The sequence below is a fragment of the Gorilla gorilla genome, chromosome 16 (assembly GCF_029281585.2).
Source record: "Gorilla gorilla gorilla isolate KB3781 chromosome 16, NHGRI_mGorGor1-v2.1_pri, whole genome shotgun sequence".
Lineage (NCBI taxonomy): Eukaryota > Metazoa > Chordata > Mammalia > Primates > Hominidae > Gorilla > Gorilla gorilla.
Window position 1 is genome coordinate 41,176,398 of NC_073240.2, and position 22,228 is coordinate 41,198,625.

The 22,228-nt window shown below is 42.5% G+C and overlaps 1 protein-coding gene and 1 long non-coding RNA gene across 2 annotated transcripts in view; one reads left to right on the forward strand and one right to left on the reverse strand.

Moving 5' to 3' along the window:
• The first annotated feature begins 9,428 nt into the window (after positions 1-9,428).
• The window catches only part of LOC129527095 (uncharacterized), a 46,806-nt gene continuing 34,006 nt past the window's right edge, over positions 9,429-22,228 (forward strand). The window contains exon 1 of the long non-coding RNA XR_008671999.2: positions 9,429-9,705. This is a non-coding gene — a long non-coding RNA (uncharacterized lncRNA). The remainder of the gene's footprint in view (positions 9,706-22,228) is intronic.
• Positions 15,925-16,416, reverse strand: LOC101144800 (large ribosomal subunit protein uL6-like). Its single transcript, XM_019010520.2, has one exon. It carries the CDS (start codon positions 16,414-16,416, stop codon positions 15,925-15,927), a length of 492 nt encoding a protein of 163 aa, XP_018866065.2.

Below are 22,228 nucleotides of genomic sequence, written 5' to 3' on the forward strand. Positions count from 1 at the left end.
GAGATACGGGATCCTCCCCCTCTTATTCAATAAGAGTTGAATGAGAAGTTCCCCCAGAGCATTTTCTTTCTTTTTTTTTTTTGAGATGAAGTCTCGATCTGTCACCCAGGCTGGAGTGCAGTAGCACTATCTTGGCTCACTGCAACCTCCACCTCCCGGGTTCTAGCGATTGCCTCAGCCTCCCAAGTAGCTGGGATGATTACAGGCACGCGCCACCACACCTGGCTAATTTTTGTATTTTTAGTAGAGATGGGGTTTCACCATGTTGGCCAGGCTGGTTTCGAACTCCTGACCTCAGGTGATCCGCCCACCTCGGCCCCTCCAAAGTGCTAGGATTACAGGTGTGAGCTACCGCGCCTGGCCCCGGACCATTTTCAAATGAAAAAGAAAATTGTTGTGTGAGCAAGGAGATTTTTTTCTGGCACTACAAGGAAGGCAGGCAAGGAGGTTGAGTGAGGGTCAGGCTCTTGTTGACTTAGGTCCAGAGAAAGTTGTGGAAGGAATACAGTTGGAGCAGCAGAGGACAGACTTCAGTATGGCCCATTGCCCCCACTGCTCTCCAGGGATCCCAGGCCCATCAGGAGTTGCTGGGCCCAAGGGAGAGTTGCAAGGCCAGAGCTGGCCCTTCTCTGTTAGCCCTATTTCACACACCCCCACTGGGAACTGCTGTACTTTATAGAGACCTGAGGCTATGGTAAGAGGTGGGGCCCAAGGAAGGGAGGCAGGGAGGGCCCCCTTGCAGGTGCTACCTGTCGCTAGCTTTGCTATTGATTGGACTTTGGAGAGGAAAACTAACACTATTTCCCATATTTGGGATAGGGGGCTTCTATGGGCACTTATGGCTCTCCACTATGACTCATCAGGCCATGTTCCTTCCAGAAGGCCTTACCTGACCCCCTGTCTGGCTCAGATGTCCTTCTTCAGAGTCCCCTTGGCTCTGGGGACTTTACCTAGACCGATCAAGTCCCAGCCCTATTCCTCACCAGCTGCCTATCTCTCAGAGCCTCTGTTTTCTCCAATGTGTCGTGGGAATAAAAACACCTATCTCATGTAGATTGCTAGGAGAGGGGAGGATTAATGAAGACAAAATGAATAAAAGGGCCCATCCCCGCACCTGGCTCAGTGGATGTTCTTTTGGATGCTGGTTCAACACCTGACCCCTCAGAGGCCTGTGGGGACAAGGGAGAAGCCAGGACACTGTGTCTGGCCCAGCACTGGATATCACTGCTACCTCTGGGCAAGGCCCCTTTGACCTCTGGGTTTACTTCCTCTACCAATGAGTCAGTCCTTCTCTGAGCTTCCGACCCCTCAGGACCCCGCTACTGCACCTTCTTTTTCCTCCTTGCCTGGGACTTTTAGCGGCTCCAGACCTACAGCAGCTAATCAGTCCCCCTAACTGGGGCCTGCAGCACAAACCGGAGAACCTGGAGAACAATGGGGCCGGCTGCTGTACTCACCCCATTTAATCCTCACAACAGCTGCATGCCGGTGGGGTCATCCTGTTTTACAGACATGGAAACTGGCACAGAGAGGATAAATAACCTGCCCAAAGTGTCCAACCCAGGTCTGTCTGCCTCCCAAATGGGAGGGAGGAAAGGAGGAAGGCTTATGGAAGGTAGGGGTAGAGAGAAGAAGGAATAGGAAGGCGAAGTTAGAGGAAGGGTAGGTGGGGTTGTAGTCAGGGGTATTTGCAAACATTCTCCTTTCTCAGTTCTTTCATTCATTTGCAAAGAGCCCAATTGAGCCCAGCTGACTTTTACCAGTTCCTGCCCTGGAGGACTGGGAGACAGACAGTGCTCTTGATGTGGTTAATTTATTGGCTACTCTCCTCCCAGGCAGAAAAGGGGTGCTGGGCCTTAGAGCATCCTGACAGCCACAACTGGACACCTGTGGTGTGGGGAGGAGGGTGTGAGGAAGAGGAGAGGAGAGGGACAGGAGAGACAAATGCCACCTTCTGGGTCATTATTTTTCCACTAGTCAGCCCCTGAGGAAAATAATTTGTCATGTAGCCTTCCTTTCAGGAAAACAGACTTCTTAAAAGAAGCTGCCAAGGAAGTGGCATAGAATTGTGGGGTCCAGCGGGCCCTAGTGGGACCTGCTTTATGCTGGGTACTGGAGGCACTACCGGCTGTGGGTCACCAGGGCGGGGACGGGGGCATTCTCAGGACTGGATGCCTGGACTGTGTCTTCTGGGGATTCCCCCTTTTCTTTTCTTTTTTCTTTTTTCTTTTCTTTCTTTCTTTTTTATTTTTTGAGATGGAGTCTCGCTCTGTCACCCAGGCTGGAGTGCAGTTGCACAATCTCGGCTGACTGCAACCTCCACCTCCCGGGTTCAAGCAATCCTTCTGCCTCGGCCTCTAGAGTAGCTGGGACTACAGGCGCGCGCCACCACGCCCAGCTAATTTTTGTATTTTTAGTAGAGACGGGGTTTTACCGTATTGTCCAGGCTGGTCTCGAACTCATGACCTTGTGATCTGCCCGCCTCAGCCTCCCAAAGTGCTGGGATTACAGGCGTGAGCCACCGCACCTGGCGGATCCCTCCTCTTCATTGCTTCTGCTGTGGTTCCCTACCCTCTGGAGCCAAGCCCTACCCTACCGCCTGGCCCCTCAAAAGACAAGGGGCCCCTTTAGAACTTACTCCCCAGACAACCCAACCCAGGTCCCCTAGGCACAGGGGCAGTTAACTTCTCTCACAGCTGAGGCCTATGAACAAAGGAAGGGGAGGAGCCCGAAGCAGGCTGGCCTTCCTGTCTCGGCCCTGATTCCACTTCCAGGCTCCACTTCTTGTCCATTTCTCATCCCATCTGAAGCTACTGCCCAGAAACCACCTTAAATTTGGAGGCTCTTCCTGCTCCTCTTCCCACTCTCGCCTGTGCCCCCACACCCCGGGAGCATCACACCACACAGGGCCCCTGCAGGACACAACAAGGGCAGAGTGGGGCAGCTGACCCACCCCCCTGGGTGGACACTGAACCCTCCCCTTTCCATGGGCCTATCACCACACGGCCAAGCTCCCAAGACCCCACTCAGGATGGATGTTTCTTTTCTTTTGCTTTCTTTCTTTTTTTTTTTTTTTTGAAACAGGGTCTTGCCCTGTTGCCCAGGCTAAAGTGCAGTGTTGCAATTATAGCTCACTGCAGCCTCAACTTCCCAGGCTCAAGGAGTCCTCCCACCTCAGCCTCCTGAGTGGCTGGGACGACAGGTGTGCACCACTATGCCCAGCTAATTTTTTCTATTTTTTTGTAGAGACAGGGTGTTGCCCAGGCTGGAAGGATCTTTCTTTTTGAACAAGCCCCTGTCTGGCTCTAAAAAGAGGAGGGCATTCTTTCTCTTCCTAAAGAGAAAGACTAATAATGAACAGTAACTACTGTGAACTGAGAGTACCCGTGCTGGTGCTTTACATGCCTCATCCTCTCCATGCCTACAACCCAGCAAGGTAAGTAACATTATTTCCATTTTCTAGATGAGAAATTGAGCCTAAGTGACTTGCCCAAAGAGATGGCAGGGTTGGGATTAAAAGTCAGCTCCAACTAAGGTTTTTCTTTTTCTATTTTTCTTTCTAACTTTTAGGTTCAGGGGATACACGTGCAGGTTTGTTCCATGGGTAAATTGTGTATTGCAGGGGTTTGGCATGCAAATTATTTCACTGCCCAGGTAATAAGCATAGTACTCACTGGGTAGTTTTTGGATCCTCACTCTCCTCCCACCTTTCACCCTCAAGTGGTCCCAGTGTCCATTGTTTTCTTCTTTGCGGCCATGTATACTCACTGTTTAGCTTCCAGTTATAGGTGAGACCATGAAGTATTTGGTTTTCTGTTGCTGGTGTTAATTTGCTTAAGATAATGGCCTCTAGCTCTATCCATGTTGCTGCAAAGGACATGATTTTGCTCTTTTTTATGGCTGTGTAGTTTTCTATGGTGTATATGTACCACATTTTCTTTACCCAGTCCACTGTTGTCCATTTAAGGTTTGTTCCCCTCAAAATGAATATGCATTATAAACTACCCAGCTTATTGGATTTGTGATGTGCCTCATGTTCCTTTTCTCTGATTCATGTCCCCTTCTCCAGTCCTCCTTCTGAACACTGCACAAATGATTCTGTTCACAAGTCTCTCCAGCTATTATAAAATCCCCTAGGTTTGCCTACCTGAAGATCAACTTTCCAGTACTGTTGGACCCAGACCATGAGTGTACTAGACTATCAGTTCAGATCCTCTGAGAAGCAGATACAAAGACAGAATTAGATGTGCAAGAGGTTTATTGGGGAAAACACCTGTGGAGGATAAAGGAGAAGGGAGGAGCAGGAGGCAGAAACAGCCTACACTTGTGAAAGGAGAGAAGGAAGGAAGCATTGGGTAGGAAGAGTCTCAGATTACAGTGCAGCTCGAGAAAGACTGAAAGGCCAGTGGAGAATCGCAGGCAAACATTGCCTATTAGAGGGGCTCTCTGTGGGCAGAAATGTTGCAGCGTTAGCACCCCGGGCATGTTCAGGCGTTGGGTAGAAGCAGCCAGGGGAAACCTGAATATTGAGCCAGACAGAAAGGTGTGGCAGCTGGAGGCTCTCAGCCAGCTGCACTTCTCCCAGCAAGTTCTCTTGAAGAACAAGCTGAGCAGTGCACCTCTGCGCAGACCTGGCATGTCTGCTGTGACTTATAGGTGTTGGCCCCCAGGGGTTTTGTTGACACAGTGACCTTTCAAACAACCAGAAAACAGCTGTGGGCCTAGCAAGAACTCTAGGTGTCCTGGGGGTACTGAACTAAACTCTCCCCCATGGCCATCTCCTGGCTTTATAGCTGGACCACTGCCTCTGCCCTCCTTTTTTTTTTTTTTGAGACTATCTTGCTCTGTCGCCCAGGGTGGAGTGCAGTGGCATGATCTCGGCTCACTGCAATCTCCGCCTCCTAGGTTCCAGCATTTCTTGTGCCTCAGCCTCCCCAGTAGCTGGGACTACAGGTTTGTGCCACCATGCTCAGCTAATTTTTGTATTTTTAGTAGAGATGGGGTTTTGCCATGTTGGCCAGGCTGGTCTTGAACTCCTAACTTCAAGTGATCCACCCACCTTGGCCTCCCAAAGTGCTGGTATTACAGATGTGAGCCACCGCACCCAGCCTCTGCCCTTCATTTGAGCATGGAAGATATGCGCCATCACTGTGCCGAAATGCTCATGCTCTAATTTTCAGGACATTTTCTCTGCAATTTACCCAACTCGCTGCAGGTTTTGATTATGTTTGGTTTGTGTCTTTGTCGTTAGTTGGTGGATACTGATGCTCACCTTTGTCTACTTTCCTCTCTCATAGGCTCATATCCTTAGCTGGGGTGGAGGGAGCAGACTCACCCAGAGGCTGAATCTAGATGCTAGTGTCACGGACCTTTCCGGGATATCATCCAGTCTTCCTCTCAATGTGATTATCTGGCTGGACTTAAACTCCAGGGGCAGCCTGAGAGGGAAGGGAAATTCCCTCAAAGAGAGTGTCCAGGGACCTGCATGCATATGAATGCCAGATTTTCTGTAGCGTCCTTCTACTGAGCTCTTCAGCTCATCACTGCCTGATCCTTGCTTCAACAGAGGATTCATCTACAGAGGAGAATTCATAGAGGCACAGGGAATCACAGGATCAGCCCTGATCTGTCATTGTGAGGGGGCAAGGAGGACCAAGTTCAGGCAAGGTCATTTACTGCCCCCTGAACCCTCTAGCAGGAAAGCTGTGCCAGCCTCAGCCTTGGGGTAGAGCATTAGGGAGCAGAGAGATATGAGGAGCTTCAAGGGTTCAGGAAGGAGGAGCCTGTGGTGCCATTCCTGCCAGTGGCCCAGCAGTGTCCCCAGACTTGGCTGGGCTGCTGGCTCACTGCTGGGTTGCAGATGGAGAAAAGCAGATATTCAGCCTCACAGTAGCCCAAGGAGCAGGAGCCCACGAAACATCACCTGACTATGTTTCTGTTCTCAGTACTGGAGAGATAGAGCTGCCTCTGTGACTCCCGCCAGAGCCCAGGGGCAGCAGAGTCCTCAGAATCCAAGCACCATGGCCAGAGGGGCCACCAGAGCAGAGAAGTCCACAGGAGGTGGAGATCAGGCTGGGCTCTTAATGTGCTGCTTCGAAGGGCCACAGGCTGCCTGGAGGAAGGCACTGGAAGCAGGCCCAAGAATAGTGGGGTTGGTTGGGTGGGGCCAGTCTTTCTGGTTGAGGAGCTAAGCAGAGTTGGGGGTCAGCTGACTCCTGGCAGCACAGGCATCCCTCTCTCCCCCATGAGAATTTATAATAAGCCTCTTCCATAGAAGCTGAGAGACACAGTGGCAGGCCAGTCTCCTAGAAGTTCTGCTGCCTGGGTACAGGTGTCCAGTAATAAAAAAAAGACAGCTGTTCTGACAGATGAAAGAGAATGAGCTGGCCTAACTATGGCAGGAAAGCCAGGAAGGAAAACGCTAGCCCCTGTGCAACTTTTGGGGAGGGGTCTTTGATTTTTGCCCACTGAGACTATCCTCAGCCCAGGTACCAACAGATAAAAAAATGACTAGATGGAGGACTGGGGGAATGGTGGCCACAGAGGAGGAAGAGAAAAGGAAGGAGACTCATAATTGCAGCTCAGATGCTGGCCTTCCCTGAGACCTTTCTCAGCTACTAACTAGTTAGCCCTTTCTTCCTCTGAAGTCCCATGGTTCCTAGTGCATACTTCTAGGAGAGCTTTCAACCCATGCTGTTACTTGTCTATCCTACAAACTGAGGCTTTCCAAAGGCAAGAGCCAGGTCTTGTTCCTCTTTGTACTTGGTACATAGTAGTAGCAGGTGCTTGATAAATGTTGAATCAGTGGAGGGCCTTATGATTGATCGGATGGAGGGAGAGGTATGTGTGTAACACGTGTGAATGGAAGGACAGATGACCAGGTAGATAAGTAGTTGGAAGGATAAATGGATGAATGGAATGACGGATGGGAAGAGGAACTTCTGCAGGAAGAGAAATCACAAATCTCAATAGACATCTGGCGGTTGGCACATTGCCTCTTAAAATGAGACAACTGGAAGGAAGGAGAGATGTTCCACTAAAGAAGCAATAGCAGGGGCTTGGGGTCCAGGATGGAAGAAGTGGTCAAGGCAGGGCTGGGTCCTGGGCTTGGCCTCTGATGGTTGTTAGAGTCCCTTGGTTATAAAGGAGACAGAGCAAGCAGATTCTGGCATTCTAGTCCAGGCTCTGCCACAAGCTTCTGATGATCTTGAGCAAGTCCCTTCTCTGAGTCTCAGTCTCCTCACTTGTCACCTTCACCACCTTATGTGATCTTGCAGACCACACGAGGAAGGGAGTTCTGCATAGCATAAAACTCCACACACAGATGAATGGAGTGTAGCACTGGCATGAGAGCTTAGGAGTCAGGAAGTCCTAGATTCAGATTCTTGCTCTGTTGCTCCGGCACTTATTGGCTGTGCTGGCTGAGCAAGCCTTTAAACCTTCTGTTTCCTCACAAGTGAAATGAGCAAAATAATAATATCTATCTTGACGAATTGTTGTGAGGTTTCAAAATAAGTCACAGAAAGTGCCTGACATTCAATAAATGGAAGCCAATATTACATACAATGGATTGATCAGGGCTGCTGTGTGTGTCTGTGCAGCTGATACCAGGACACAGGCTGGGTCTCCAGAGGAAGGAAGGAGCACCTCCTCATTCTCACAAAGGTACTATCTGCTCTCTGAATTCTGCACCTAGGGGGCCGCCTTCAACAGGGCTAGGATGTGAAGCATCATCTTCAGCTCTAATTCCTTACCTTCCACGGAGAAGTCTGAAGGCCAGACTCTGAACTTGGCTCATGACCTAATCTTGTTGGGCTCAGACATCTTCCTCCCACAGTGTGAAGATCATGACGCCGCCATCTGAGGCGGGGGAGCCCTCTGTATCTGGGAGTACTGTTCACGCTCCTTAAAGAGCCAGGCAGAGTGGGAAGGCTCCAGCACCCAAAATCCTGCCACCATCCCATGCCAGAAGACTGTCATTCCACTGTTCTATGGCATTATTCTCTTGGTTTAGGAAATCATCCCCATGTAGATGCAAAAGTCAACTCATCATAGTAAGGAGCCACCACTTGCTGATTACTTCTTTGTGCCAGACCCTGTGCTAAGAGGGGTCAGTACACCTTTTTCCTTTTCTTTATTTTGAAGATGCCCATTGAACTACTTTTATAACTATTTTATGACAGTGAACATCCACGACCTAGATTCACCGTTGAACATTTGCCATATTTGTTTTGTCTCTCTCTATATGCATGGTAGGCTAAACCATTTGAGACTCCATTATAGACATCATGATGCTTCATCCCAAAAAACTTCTGCATGTGTCTCCTAAGGAAAAGAACACTCTGCTATCTAACTGAATACTGTACTCAAAACTATGGCATTTTACATTAATACAATAGTATTATATAAGTCCACATTCAGATTTTCCCAATTGCCTGAATAATGTGTGTTATGACTTTTAAAAAAATCCAGGAATTAGGCAGGGCGCAGTGGCTCACACCTGTAATCCCAACACTTGGGGAGGCCAAGGAGGGCAGATCACTTAAGGCCAGGGGATAGAGACCAGCCTGGGCAACTTAGCGACACCTTATCTCTTAAAGAAAAAAAAAATTCAGCTTTCAGTCAAGGGTCCTCCCTTGATTGCACTACACTTTGTTGTCATGGCTTCTCAGCCTCTTCTAATCTAAAACAAGCCTTCATTTTATTATTATTTTTTTTTGGTCTTTCATACCATTGCCATTTTGAAGCATTCAAATCTGCTGTTTTGCAGAATATCCCTTAATTTAGATTTTCTGGTGGCTTCCTCATGTCAGATTCCGGTGGACCTACACATTTCATCCTGATAGTAACTCTGATAGGTTTTTTGACTTCATTTTATGGAAATGGGGGCTGAGGCTCAGAGAGGGCTGCCCCATAGCTATTAAGAGGCTGCCCTGGGACTGGATGCTGGTAGTTTGCTTTGTGCACTCATATCTCATGCAACTGTAATGTCTTAGCAGATGGGTTCTTTCTATGATGGCTTCATTTATCAGCCCCCTTTAGCACCTTCAACAGCCCCCTTTAGCCACAGATGAGCAGCAGAGCTTGACAGGGTCTGGCTTGGGAGAAAGAAGGGTAATCCAGGGGAGAGGACACCTGCAACATACTATCTGCAGTGAGCCGTGGCCTTCATAGTCAGCCCTGTCTGGAACCCCTCCACCCCAAGTGGTCCTTTTAGGCCAACTTAGAAATACGACTTTTTCTGCCCCTTCTAGACCTCCAGGGAAAGTGATGCATCACATCACACACACACACACACACACACACACACACACGCATAACTTAGGATGTAACAATCCTCTGGGTACAGTCATCACTGAATTCTGTCCCGTTGCCTAGCAACCCTAGGACATTTCCGCCCTTTCCAGCCAGAGAGTGGGTGGAGGGGGCAACCACATGGCTGGCTGGTACCTTCTTACTCTGGGGGGTCTCCTCATGATCAGTTGCATAACAGCCACGGTGGTCCTTGCACTCTGGGGAGTTACCCTCCTACTCCCAGGGGATGAGCAATCTCTTTAAGGTCTTTCCTCCTGGGCTGGGAGCCACACAAGTGTGCCATGGAATGTGGAGCTCCTCCCTGGGCAGAGTACCTGAGAGCTAAGGGGAGGATGACACCTCCCCCTGCAGTGACTCTTTAAGAGAAAAGGGTAAAAGGAGAAAATCCAGGTAAGAACCTGATCATGGCAGGAGAGTTAAGCTTCTCATAGAATGGTTCCACAGACGTTCAGAGACCTGCTGGCCAGGAGTGCTGGGTTTGGGGCCTGGCCATGCTTCTCCGTGAAAGGAGAGAGATGGATGGTCCATATGCCTGGGCAGATCCTAATTATCCAAGCCTGCAGTTACTCTTGAATACATGTGTATTACTTTAACCATCTTATTTGGGTAAGGTTTAGGCCAAGCATCATTACCTGGGGTGTTCAGGACCCCTTAGGGGTCTGTGGACAGAATTCAGGGCATTGGTAAAGTTGGGGGAAAAGTTACCTATTTTCACTAACCTGAAATATATAAAATATTTTATGAAATAGTAAAATCTGTGACTTTGTCATTTATAGAAATCATAGATACTTTTATATCACTTTACAGTTGTTGAAATGTCAATTATACTCACCACCACGTAGAAAGTATGGAAATTATTAAATCTGTTGCTAGATCCTTAACGCGTTCATAGGTATAGTAGTCCCCCTCTGCCCACAAGGGAAATGGTTCCAACAGCCCCAGTAGAACTGTGACTAGTACCAAACCCTACATATACTATGTTTTTTTCTATACATACATACGTAACTATGATAAAGTTTAATTTATATATGAGACATGGTAAGAGACTGACAACTATAACCAACAATAAAATAGAGAAATTATATATATATTATATATAATACATATACAATATATAATATATAATACATATACAATATATATTATATATAATACGTATACAATATATTATATATAATACGTATACAATATATTATATATAATACGTATACAATATATTATATAAAATACGTATACAATATATTATATAAAATACGTATACTATATATATAAAATACGTATACTATATATAAAATACGTATACTATATATATAAAATACGTATACAATATATAATACATATAATACGTATACAATATATAATACATATAATACGTATACAATATATAATACATATAATACATATACAATATATATTATATATAATACGTATACAATATATATTATATATAATACGTATACAATATTATATATAATACGTATACTATATATTATATATAATACGTATATAATATATATTATATACATATATAATATATATTATATATAATACGTATATAATATATATTATATACATATATAATATATATTATATATAATACATATATAATATATATTATATATAATACATATATAATATATATTATATATAATACATATATAATATATATTATATATAATACATATATAATATATATTATATATAATACATATATAATATATATTATATATAATACATATATAATATATATTATATATAATACATATATAATATATTATATATATAATACATATATAATATATATTATATATATAATACATATATAATATATATTATATATATAATACATATATAATATATATTATATATATAATACATATATAATATATATTATATATATAATACATATATAATACGTATATATTATCTAATACATATATAATACGTATATTATCTAATACATATATAATACATCTATAATACATATATAATATATAATATATAATACGTATATATTATATAATACATATATAATATATAATACATATATTATATAATACATATATAATACATATATTATATAATACATATATAATACATATATAATACATATATTATATAATACATATATAATACATATATTATATAATACATATATAATACATGTATTATATAATACATATATATTATATAATACATATATAATATATATGTATTATATAATATATTATATATAATACATGCATTATATATTATATATTATATATAATACATGTATTATATATTATATATTATATATAATACATGTATTATATATTATATATAATACATGTATTATATATAATATATAATATATGTATTATATATTATATATTATATATAATACATATATTATATAATACATATATTATATATTATATATTATATATAATACATATATTATATATAATACATATATTATATATTATATATTATATATAATACATATATTATATATTATATATTATATATAATACATATATATTATATATTATATATAATACATATATTATATATTATATATTATATATTATATATAATACATATATTATATATTATATATTATATATAATACATATATTATATATTATATATTATATATAATACATATATTATATATTATATACAATACATATATTATATATTATATACAATACATATATATTATATATTATATACAATACATATATTATATATTATATACAATACATATGTATTATATATTATATATAATACATATATATAATAATATATAATACATATATAGTATATATTATACATATATTATATATTATATATTATACATATATATTATATATTATATATTATACATATATATTGTATATTATATATTATACATATATATTGTATATTATATATTATACATATATATTATATATAATACATATATATAATATAATATATAATACATATATAATATATAATATGTATAATATATATATACATATATTATATATTATACATTATATATAATATATAATACATATATTATATATAATACATATATTATATATAATACATATATAATGTATTTTTTATATATATATATATATTTTTTTTTTTTGAGACGGAGTCTTGCTCTTTTGCCCAGGCTGGAGTGCAGTGGTGCGATCTTGGCTCACTGCAAGCTCCGCCTCCCGGGTTCACACCGTTCTCCTGCCTCAGCCTCCCAAGTAGCTGGGACTACAGGTGCCTGCCACCACACCTGGCTAATTTTTTGTATTTTTAGTAGAGACGGGGTTTCACCATGTTAGCCAGGATGGTCTCGATCTCCTGACCTTGTGATCCACTCACCTCGGCCTCCCAAAGTGCTGGGATTACAGGCGTGAGCCACTGTGCCTGGCCCCAGAGAAATTATATTGTAATAAAAGCTATATGAATGTGATATCTCTCTTATTCTCAGAATATCTTATTGTACTGTATTCTTGTGTATTTTTCTTCTTGTGAAGAGAAAGGGACAGTGCGGGATGGTGTCAGGTTCCATCATGCTACTCAGAATGGTGTGCAATTTAAAATTTATGAATTGTTTATTTCTGGCATTTCCCACTTAATAGTTTTGGACCATGGTTGACTGCAAGTAACTGAAATTGCAGAAAGCAAAACCACAGATAAGGGGATGGGGAATGCTATACATATCAATATTGTATTATATAAAATATTTTTAATATTTTGATAACTCAATTTCAGTATAATTAGTTTCATTTCAATATAATTAGTTTCATTTGCAATATGATGTATTTTTTATGCAAAGCATTTTTCTGAGGCTTCACCAAACCACCAAAGGGGGCTGTGGTATAAAAAAAGGTTAAGAGCCTTGGGTTTAGGCTATGGAAGTTTTTGTCAAACGAGGACTCAAGGAAGTATTTTTGGAGTCTTCTAATTTTGAACTTTAAATATTGATGGTAAACAAATTATTATATAAAATTCCTAGTGACTGGAATGACTGCCTTATACAGAGTACCGCCACTCCATTGCAGCTTCTGAGTTTACATTGACAGCAGAGGGGGTGCCAAGCAGCTCCACCCAAATTGTTCCTTTCTGATTAGGAAAAAAACAGGCTGACCTAATAAGTAATGGTGATGATATTTTTAAAAAATGGTGGAGAAGTTGAGCCCTTAGTAAAATGAAGTTGCTAAACTCAAAAAACCTGTACTCTAGCAGTCGGCACCATAGTCAGGTGGGCAGAATTCTGTTGCAGAAAACACAGTAGCATTTGCCATATAAAGTTAATGATGTTAATTTGAATTGTTTCTCTTGTAATTTTGTTTGAATTTGTAAGTTTTGGGTTTTTTTACTTAGCATATGTGTCCTTAGCTTCATGTTTGTGCTTGCTTGAGTACCTGCCCAGAGATCTAGGCATTTTTTCTTATTATTTAATTGGGGGTACTTTACTCACGCACGAGAAATGTTGCGCTCTGTTACTTACTGATAGCTCTTTATGTTTTCCTCTTTATTTATTTTTATTATTATTATTTTTTTGAGACGGAGTCTTGCTCTGTCGCCCAGGCTGGAGTGCAGTGGCGCGATCTGGGCTCACTGCAAGCTCCGCCTCCCAGGTTCACTCCGTTCTCCTGCCTTAGCCTCCCGAGTAGCTGGGACTACAGGTGCCCACCACCACACCTGGCTAATTTTTTGTATTTTTAGTAGAGACGGGGTTTCACCATGTTAGCCAGGATGGTCTCGATCTCCTGACCTCGTGATCCACCCGCCCCAAAGTGCTGGGATTAGAGGCGTGAGCCACCACGCCCGGCCCATGTTTCCCTCTTTAGTTCACCCGTTTCTTTTGAATGACTGAGTTCAGGTCTCAGACATTAGAGTGACTTGATTTCCAAGTCTTCCCAGACACAGGATTAAGTAGCAAATTACCTAGTAATTTCTGGAGATGTCAAGTGTGTGATTCCTGGGTTTGTCCCAAGTCACTTTTCCACATTATGAGAACAGAAGCATATTGGTGGTTTTATTACAGTAAGCCTTGTTGCACTGCTGTTTGAATTTCTCAAGGTACGGCTTCTTTGTCCTGTAAGCACCAAGCATGAGGTGAAGGGACCACAACGTCATGCTGCCAAGGGGACAAGTTGGGCTAAACATGTTGTACATAAATATTTCCCTTTCCTAGTCTACTTCTGGGAAAGCATTTATGTTTTCTATAATTATATTCATATATATAATATATATAAATATAATATATAAATGTGTGTGTATATATATACATATATGTGTATGTATATATACACATATATGCGTATATATACACATATATATGCGTATATGTATATACACATATATGTGTGTATGTATATATATACGCATATATGTGTGTATGTATATATATACACATATATATATTGTTTTTTGAGACAGAGTCTCGCTTTGTCGCCCAGGTTGGGAGTGCAGTGGCACGATCTCAGCTTGCTGCAAGCTCCGCCTCCTCGGTTCAGGACACCATTCTCCTGCCTCAGCCTCCCAAGTAGCTGGGACTACAGGCGCCCGCCACCACGCCCGGCTAATTTTTTGAATTTTTAGTAGAGATGGGGTTTCACTGTGTTAGCCAGGATGGTCTCAATCTCCTGACCTCGTGATCCACCCACCTCAGCCTCCCAAAGTGCTGGGATTACAGGCATGAGCTACCGCACCCAGCCAATATATTCTTTCTTAAATCTGTGGCCAGGCCTATAATTGTTATAATGAAAATTAGAAAACCTACAAAATGTCACAGGATTAAACTTTAAAGTCTGTCTCAAAGGACTCACAAAGTAGTGATTCACTTTGACCCCCTCAAAGATCAAATATCAAGCAATTTACCAGTTAGTGTTTTTAAATGGTGTGTAGCCCTTATTGGACTCTAAGTTCCATTCAAGATGGCATTGTCATTCCCAGAACTGCAGACTCCTCTCTGTCCTGCTCCCCAACTAATCTTTTGAACATCCCATCTGCTCACATTGCCCCTCCACAACACAATAGCTTTTCCAATTGTTCTGGTGACCTCACTGTATGTTTCCGTGCTACTCAACAGCCTGTGGAATGGCGGCCAGCCTTGGACGGTGCTCTAGTCCCATGGCTGTGCTCTTCTTTGGGGGCAGCTTCTTCTTGGCATTGCCTCCTCCCTGCCCTTAGGAGACACTCTCTTCTCTGCCATCTTCCTCTGTGGTGTCGTGTCCTTACTCAAAAATACAAGTCTGTGTATCACCACACCTGACTCCTTGATATCGGGTGGTTTCTATTCTGTCATTCCAGCTCTTGAAGTGTCTAGAAAGCTCAGTTTTACATTCCTTTTCTAGAAGAAACCTGGAAAATAAGTCTTCCAGGACCTGGCTGGAGGATACAGCTTGAGGAACATCACCCAGAGCAGCATTAAAGGATGTTTCTCTTTTTTTTCCAAATCAATAGGTCTTTTATTGCATCATTTAAACATCACAAGTAGGTTTTAGGAGTCATCTGACATCTTGCTTATGTAGCTGGACAACTCTTAGATCTTAGTCATCAGCCTGCTGAACAGTTCATTTTTCAGAGACATATATGCCATCCAAAAATGTCCTGATATCCTTGTTTTTAACTGTTGTGGCTTGCTGAATTTGAAACAAGCTCAATGTCATTTCCTTCAAGGATTAACTCATCTTTCTGGGCTTGAGATACTGAACAAGCAACACCTGGTCTCATCTGAACCCTGCGGATGTATTTTTCACCCAAGAAATCTCGGATTTCAACAAGAGAACCATTCTCCTGGATAATGATGTTGATGGGGAAGTGAACATACACAGACCTCATCTTGTAACAGAAGCCCAGTGTCACACCCTTGATCATGTTCTGTACGTGACTACAAATAGTCCGAATGGTAACCAGTTCCTTTCTGTTACTGCACCATTTGTCAACCAGGAGCCTCTTTTTTTTTTTCTTTCCGAGAAGATTGAGTTCTACGTTGATGTGATTGAAGTTCCTCCACAGGTTTCCTCTGGGGCCTTTCACGATAACTGTGTGTCCTTTCAGAGTAATGTCGACATTTTCTGGAATGTCGATAGTCTGATTGCTGAAAATGGTCTTCATTCTCACAGTAGATGCGGCAAAGAAAGAAAGGATGTTTCTAGACCATAGTTTTGTTTTTGTTTTAATTGTGATAAAAACATGTAACATCAATTTACCCTCTTAACAATTTTAAAATGTACAGCACAGTATTAACTACACACACACTGTTGTACAGTAAAGCTCCATAACCTTTTCATTTTGCATGACTGAAACTCTATTCCCATTGAACAATTCCCCATCTCCCCTCCCTCCCCACCATCCCCTGGCAACTACCACTCTGCTTTCTGTTTCTATGAGTATGATTACTTCAGATACCTCATATAAGTGGAATCATACAGTATTTGTCCTTTTTGACTGGCTTATTTGGCTTAGCATAATGTCTTTAAGGTTCATCCATGTTGTAATATGTACCTGAATTTCCTTCTTTCTAAGGCTGAATAATATTTCATTATTACACCACATTTTCTTTCTTTCATCCAACAATGGACATTAGGTTGTTTTCACATCTTGGTTATTGTGAATAATGCGGCAATGAATGTGGGCATGCAAATATTTCTTTGAGATCTTTATTTCAAGTCTTTTGGCTATATTCCCAGAAGTGGGATTATTGGATCATATGGTAGCTCTATTTTTAAGTTTTTGAGGAACCTCCATAGTATTTTCCATAGTAGATGCACTATTTACAATCCTACCAACAGTGTGCAAGGTTTTCAATTTCTCTACATCCTCATCAATACTTGTTTGTGACAGGGTTTCCCTAGGTTGCCCAGGCTTGACTCACATTCCTGGGCTCAAGCAATCCTCCTGCCTCAGTCTCCTGAGTAGCTGGAACTACAAGCATGTTCCACTGTCCCTGACTAACACTGTTTTTCGGTTTTGTTTTGTTTTTTATAGTGGCCATCCTAATGGATATGAGATGATAATTCACTGTGGTTTATGATTTGCATTTCCCTAATTAGCCTTTTATAGGCTTGTAGACCATTTGTATATCTCCTTTGGAGAAATGTCCATTCAAGACCTTTGCCCACTTTTTAATCAGGGTTTTTTGTTTGTTTGTTTGTTTGTTTGCTACTGAATTGTAGAAATTCTTCATATATTCTGGGTATTAACCCATTATCAGATATATGCTTTGCAAGTATTTTCTCCCATTCCATAGGTTGCCGCTTCACACTACTGTTTCTTTTGCTGTGCAGAGGTTTTTAAGTTTGATGTAGTCTCATTTTTACTTTTGTGGCCTATGCTTTTGGTGTTCCATCTAAGAAACCAGTGCCCATTCCAATGTCATGAAGCCTTCCTCCTATGTTTTCTTCTTGTAGTTTTATAGTTTAAATCCTTATGTTTAGGTCTTTAATCCATTTTCAGATAATTTTTGTATATGACATAAGGTAAGAGTCCATCTACATTCTTTTACATGCGAATGTTGTTTCTCAGCACCATTTGTTGAAAAGACTGCCCTTTCCCCATTGTGTAGTCTTGGCATCTTTGCTGAAGACCATTTGACCATATATGTGTGGGCTCCCTATTTTGTTCCATTGATCTGTATGACTATCTTTATGCCAGCACCATACTATTTTGTTTACTATAGCTTTGTCACGTTTTGAAATCCAGAAGCATGAGCCTCTAGCTTTGTTCTTCTCTCTCAGATTTTTTTTTTTACTATTTGGAGTCCTCTTAGATTCCATATGAATTTTAAGATGATCTTTTCTATTTCTGCAGAACATGCCATTGGTAGACCAGGATTCCTTAACCTGTGGTCTCAGAATCCCTGGATGGCATTCAGGGTGCTGAGGTCCCCTGACACTTTGTGTTTCTGCTGCTAAGCATTTTTATCTGGTCTCTGCTGAGACATATGAGGGTTCACAGGAGCCTACAGTCTAGGCTCCTAATTCCACACTTCACAAAGTCAAGAGTAATGGCCATGGGCAGTGGATTTGTCATGATGCAAGGGGAAATCACAAATAAGCATCAAATTCAAAGGAGCTCATGGAATACATATCCAGCTTTTTTTTTTTTTTTTTTTTTTTTTTTTTTTTTTTTGAGACAGGGTCTCTTTGTCACCTGGGCTGGAGTACAGTGATATGATCATAGCTATTTTTTTTTTCTTTTCTTTCTTTTTTTTTTTTTTTGAGACGGAGTCTTGCTCTGTCACCAGGCTGGAGTGCAGTGGTGTGATCTTGGCTCACTGCAACCTCTGACTCCCTGATTCAAGCAATTCTCCTGCTTGAGCCTCCCAAGTAGCTGGGATTACAGGCACACGCTACCACGCCCAGCTAATTTTTGTATGTTTAGTAGAGACAGGGTTTCACCATGTTGGCCAGGATGTTCTCCATCTCCTGACCTCATGATCCACCCCGCTCGGCCTCCCAAAGTGCTGCGATTACAGGCGTGAGCCATCGTGCCTGGCTCACACTTGGCTAATTTTTTAAAATTGTTTTGTAGAAGTGGGAGTGTCTCACTGTGTTACCCAGGCTGGTCTTGAACTCCTGGCCTCAAGCATTCCTCCCACCTCAGACACAAAGTGTTGGGATTACTGGCGTGAGCCACTATGCCCAGCCAATCTGACTTTATTATTACTTACTATTGTTGCTGTTGGATTCTTCAGTTAGCATTGTGACACTCTGGGGAAAATACTGCTGTCTTAATCTATACACTCATGTAAGACTTTATTACATAGAGAACATTAACTGATTATTGCAATGGATAGTATTTTGTCCTAAAATGGATGTCCACTTTTCTCAAAACCTGACCTTTTCTGTTTGGCTCTCTGGTGGTGTATCATCTTAGGCTGTAAGTCTCACAGGAACTGGACAGTATCATTTTTATTTTTTTGTGTTTGTTTTTGAGATATGATCTTGCTCTGTTAACAGCCCAGGCTGGAGTGCAGTGGCACAATCACCACTCACTGCAGCCTCAATCTCCCAGGCTCAAGCAATCCTCCCACAGCCTCCCAAGTAGCTGGGACCACAGGCATGCACCACCACACCAGGCTAATTTTTGTATTTTTTGTAGAGGCATAGTCTTGCTATGTTACCCAAGCTGGTCTCGAACTCCTGGACTGAAACAATCCATATGCCTCGACCTCCCAGAGCACTGGGATTATAGGTGAGCCACCTCTCTGGACCGCTAGTATCTTTTTTTTTTTTTTTTTTTGAGACAGGGTCTTGCTCTGTTGCTCAAGCTGGAGTGTGGTGGCACGATCTCAGCTCACTGCAACCTCTGCCTCCCAGGTTCAAGAGATTCTTGTGCCTCAGCCTCCCAAGTGGCTGGGATTACAGGCGTGCATCACCACGTCCAGCTAATTTTTGTATTTGTAGTAGAGATAGGGTTTCACCATGTTGGCCAGGCTGGTCTTGAACCCCTGGCCTCAAGTGGATCTGCCTGCCTTGGCCTCCTAAAGTGCTGGGATTACAGACATAAGCCACTGCGCCTAGCCCTGACAGTATCTTTTTTTTTTTTTTTTTGAGATGGAGTCTCGCTCTGTCGCCCAGGCTGGAGTTCAGTGGTGCAACCTCCACCTCCCGGGTTCAAGCGATTCTCCTGCCTCAGCCTCCTGAGTAGCTGGGACTACAGGTGTTTGCCACCATGCCCAGCTAATGTTTTGTATTTTTTAGTAGAGACGGGGTTTCACCGTGTTAGCCAGGATGGTCTTGGTCTCCTGATCTCATGAGCCGCCCACCTCAGCCTCCCAAAGTGCTGGGATTACAGGTGTAAGCCACCGCACCTGGCCTGACAGTATCATTTTTGTCCTTGCTCTAATCTTGTTAAGTGCAGGTGTTTGTGATGAAAATGTTACTTGTGTCTATGTTCCCTGGCCATGTCCAGCAGGTTAGGAAGCAGCTTCACAATGTGTTTACACATTTTGCTCAGTAGCTTGTATTCTTAAACTGCTATTGGAACAGTAACATTTTTAAAATAATTGTTAATGAGACTCTTGCTAGTTAAAACACAAGTGAAATAACAAGATCTTACGCTTTACTTTCCATAATTGAAGGCATTCCTTTCCTCCTGGAAAGCACCACCTGAAACATTAGGATAATGTTGCAAACATTAGGATGATGCCTCCTTGTACCCACAAAGCAGATTTGCCAATCTTGTGTTGGTTTTCCCCCTCTGCCCCTCTCTTTGACTACAGTGCTATGGCTTTGTCCTCATTCCTTTTCCCTCTGGAGCCACAACTTTTCTCAGGGGTGTAGAGATACTTTACCATTCAGAGTGTGCTGTCACGAGCATCACTGGTCAGAAAACCATTCATGCATTGCCAGGGTCATTAGTGAGTGCCTACCTTGAGCCAGGCAGGTGCTAGCATTTCCCCAGAGGAACAATACAAGTTGCATTCTGGTGACAGGTCTCGTGAAAACTTTTGGTGGTCAAATATGTTAGGGAAATCCAGAGTTACACAACATTTAAAAGATGACTGCAGAATGTTTCTTTTTTCTAATACGTTAATGTGTCTCCTATATTTGCGTGAGAGGTGTAGACAACAGAACATACACTGTTCTTCTTCCCAACTTGTTTGACCAGGTAATCTCTTTTTCACAAGTGTGGAGTTCCTCTGAATACGCTTTGGGAAAGACAAGTTTCTAGAAGACTCACATCAGCTCTTAAACCAGCTTTGCCATTTTTATTGTTTCCTGTAGATAAACACATGTACTAAATGTTCTCACATACTTTTTTTTTCTTTTTCTGGTGAGACAGGGTCCCTATCTGCCACCCAGACTAGAGTGCAGTGGCGCAATCACGGCTCACTGCAGCCTCGACCTCCTGGGCTTAAGCGATACTCCCATCTAAGCCTCCCGAGTAGTTGGGATTACAGACGCACGCCACCATCTGGTTAATTTTTGTGGAGACAGGGGGTCTCTCCACGTTGACCACGCTGGTCTCGAACTCCTGCCCTCAGGTGATCCTCCCGCCTAGGCCTCCCACATCGCTGGGATTCCAGGTACGAACCCCGTGGGCGCCTCCATCTTCTAATTTGTGGCTGAGCCAGATGATGATTCAGGAAAAAAAGGGACTTCCGGTTTTAAAATGGCGGCTTGACTTCCCCGCCCCCCCAGAAAGCCAAAAACAAATATGCAGCCCCGAAATTTTCCCCAGCAACAATCTGGAGCTCAGATTTGAGGATGAGACAGATCCCGGGGGCACGGAGAAGTGAAAATCTTCCGAGCAGGCGATAAGAAAATCGGGTTTTCACATCCGCCACGCCCCTCCCCATCACTGAGCCCCACACCAGGCGCGGGGAAACTTTCCCTCCGCACGCGGATTCCGTGGTGAGAAAAGTGAGGCCCAAGTATCAACCAGGTTTCCCATCATGTTGGGTTTCCTGGCAGGAGGCGCGTCCTTGCCTCAGCCATGGAAAACGTGGTGCCTGCTGAAGGGAGCCACATCCCCAGGACTAGCAGAGACAAAGGGGACGGTGGGCGGACCACCATCCCCAGCCCTGGAAACTGCTCTGTAGCCAATCAGAGCAGGTACTCAGCAGCACCGAACCTGGAGGAGGTGCTTGGGCGCCAAGCCCTAGGCGGCCTTCCCCCCAGGTAGACGGAGGGGGTGGGTACCGGAGCATTTATTGTGTTACTCTTCGAACTGTGCTCATATTTTATATGTACTCCTTTGAATTTTTTTTTTTTTTTCCCAAAAGTTAGGTTTTCGGCCGGGCACGGTGACTCACGCCTATAATCCCAGCACTTTGGGAGGCTGAGGCGGGCAGATCACCTGAGGTCAGGAGTTGGAGACCGGTCTGGCCAACATGGTGCAACCCCGTCTCTACTAAAAATACAAAAATTCGCTGGGCACCATGGCTCACGCCTGTAATCCTTGCACTTTTACTTTGGGA

What these genes read in the sequence shown, in the direction of transcription:
- LOC101144800 (XM_019010520.2), bottom strand. Translation starts at nt 16,416, where the DNA reads ATGAAGACCATTTTCAGCAATCAGACTATCGACATTCCAGAAAATGTC.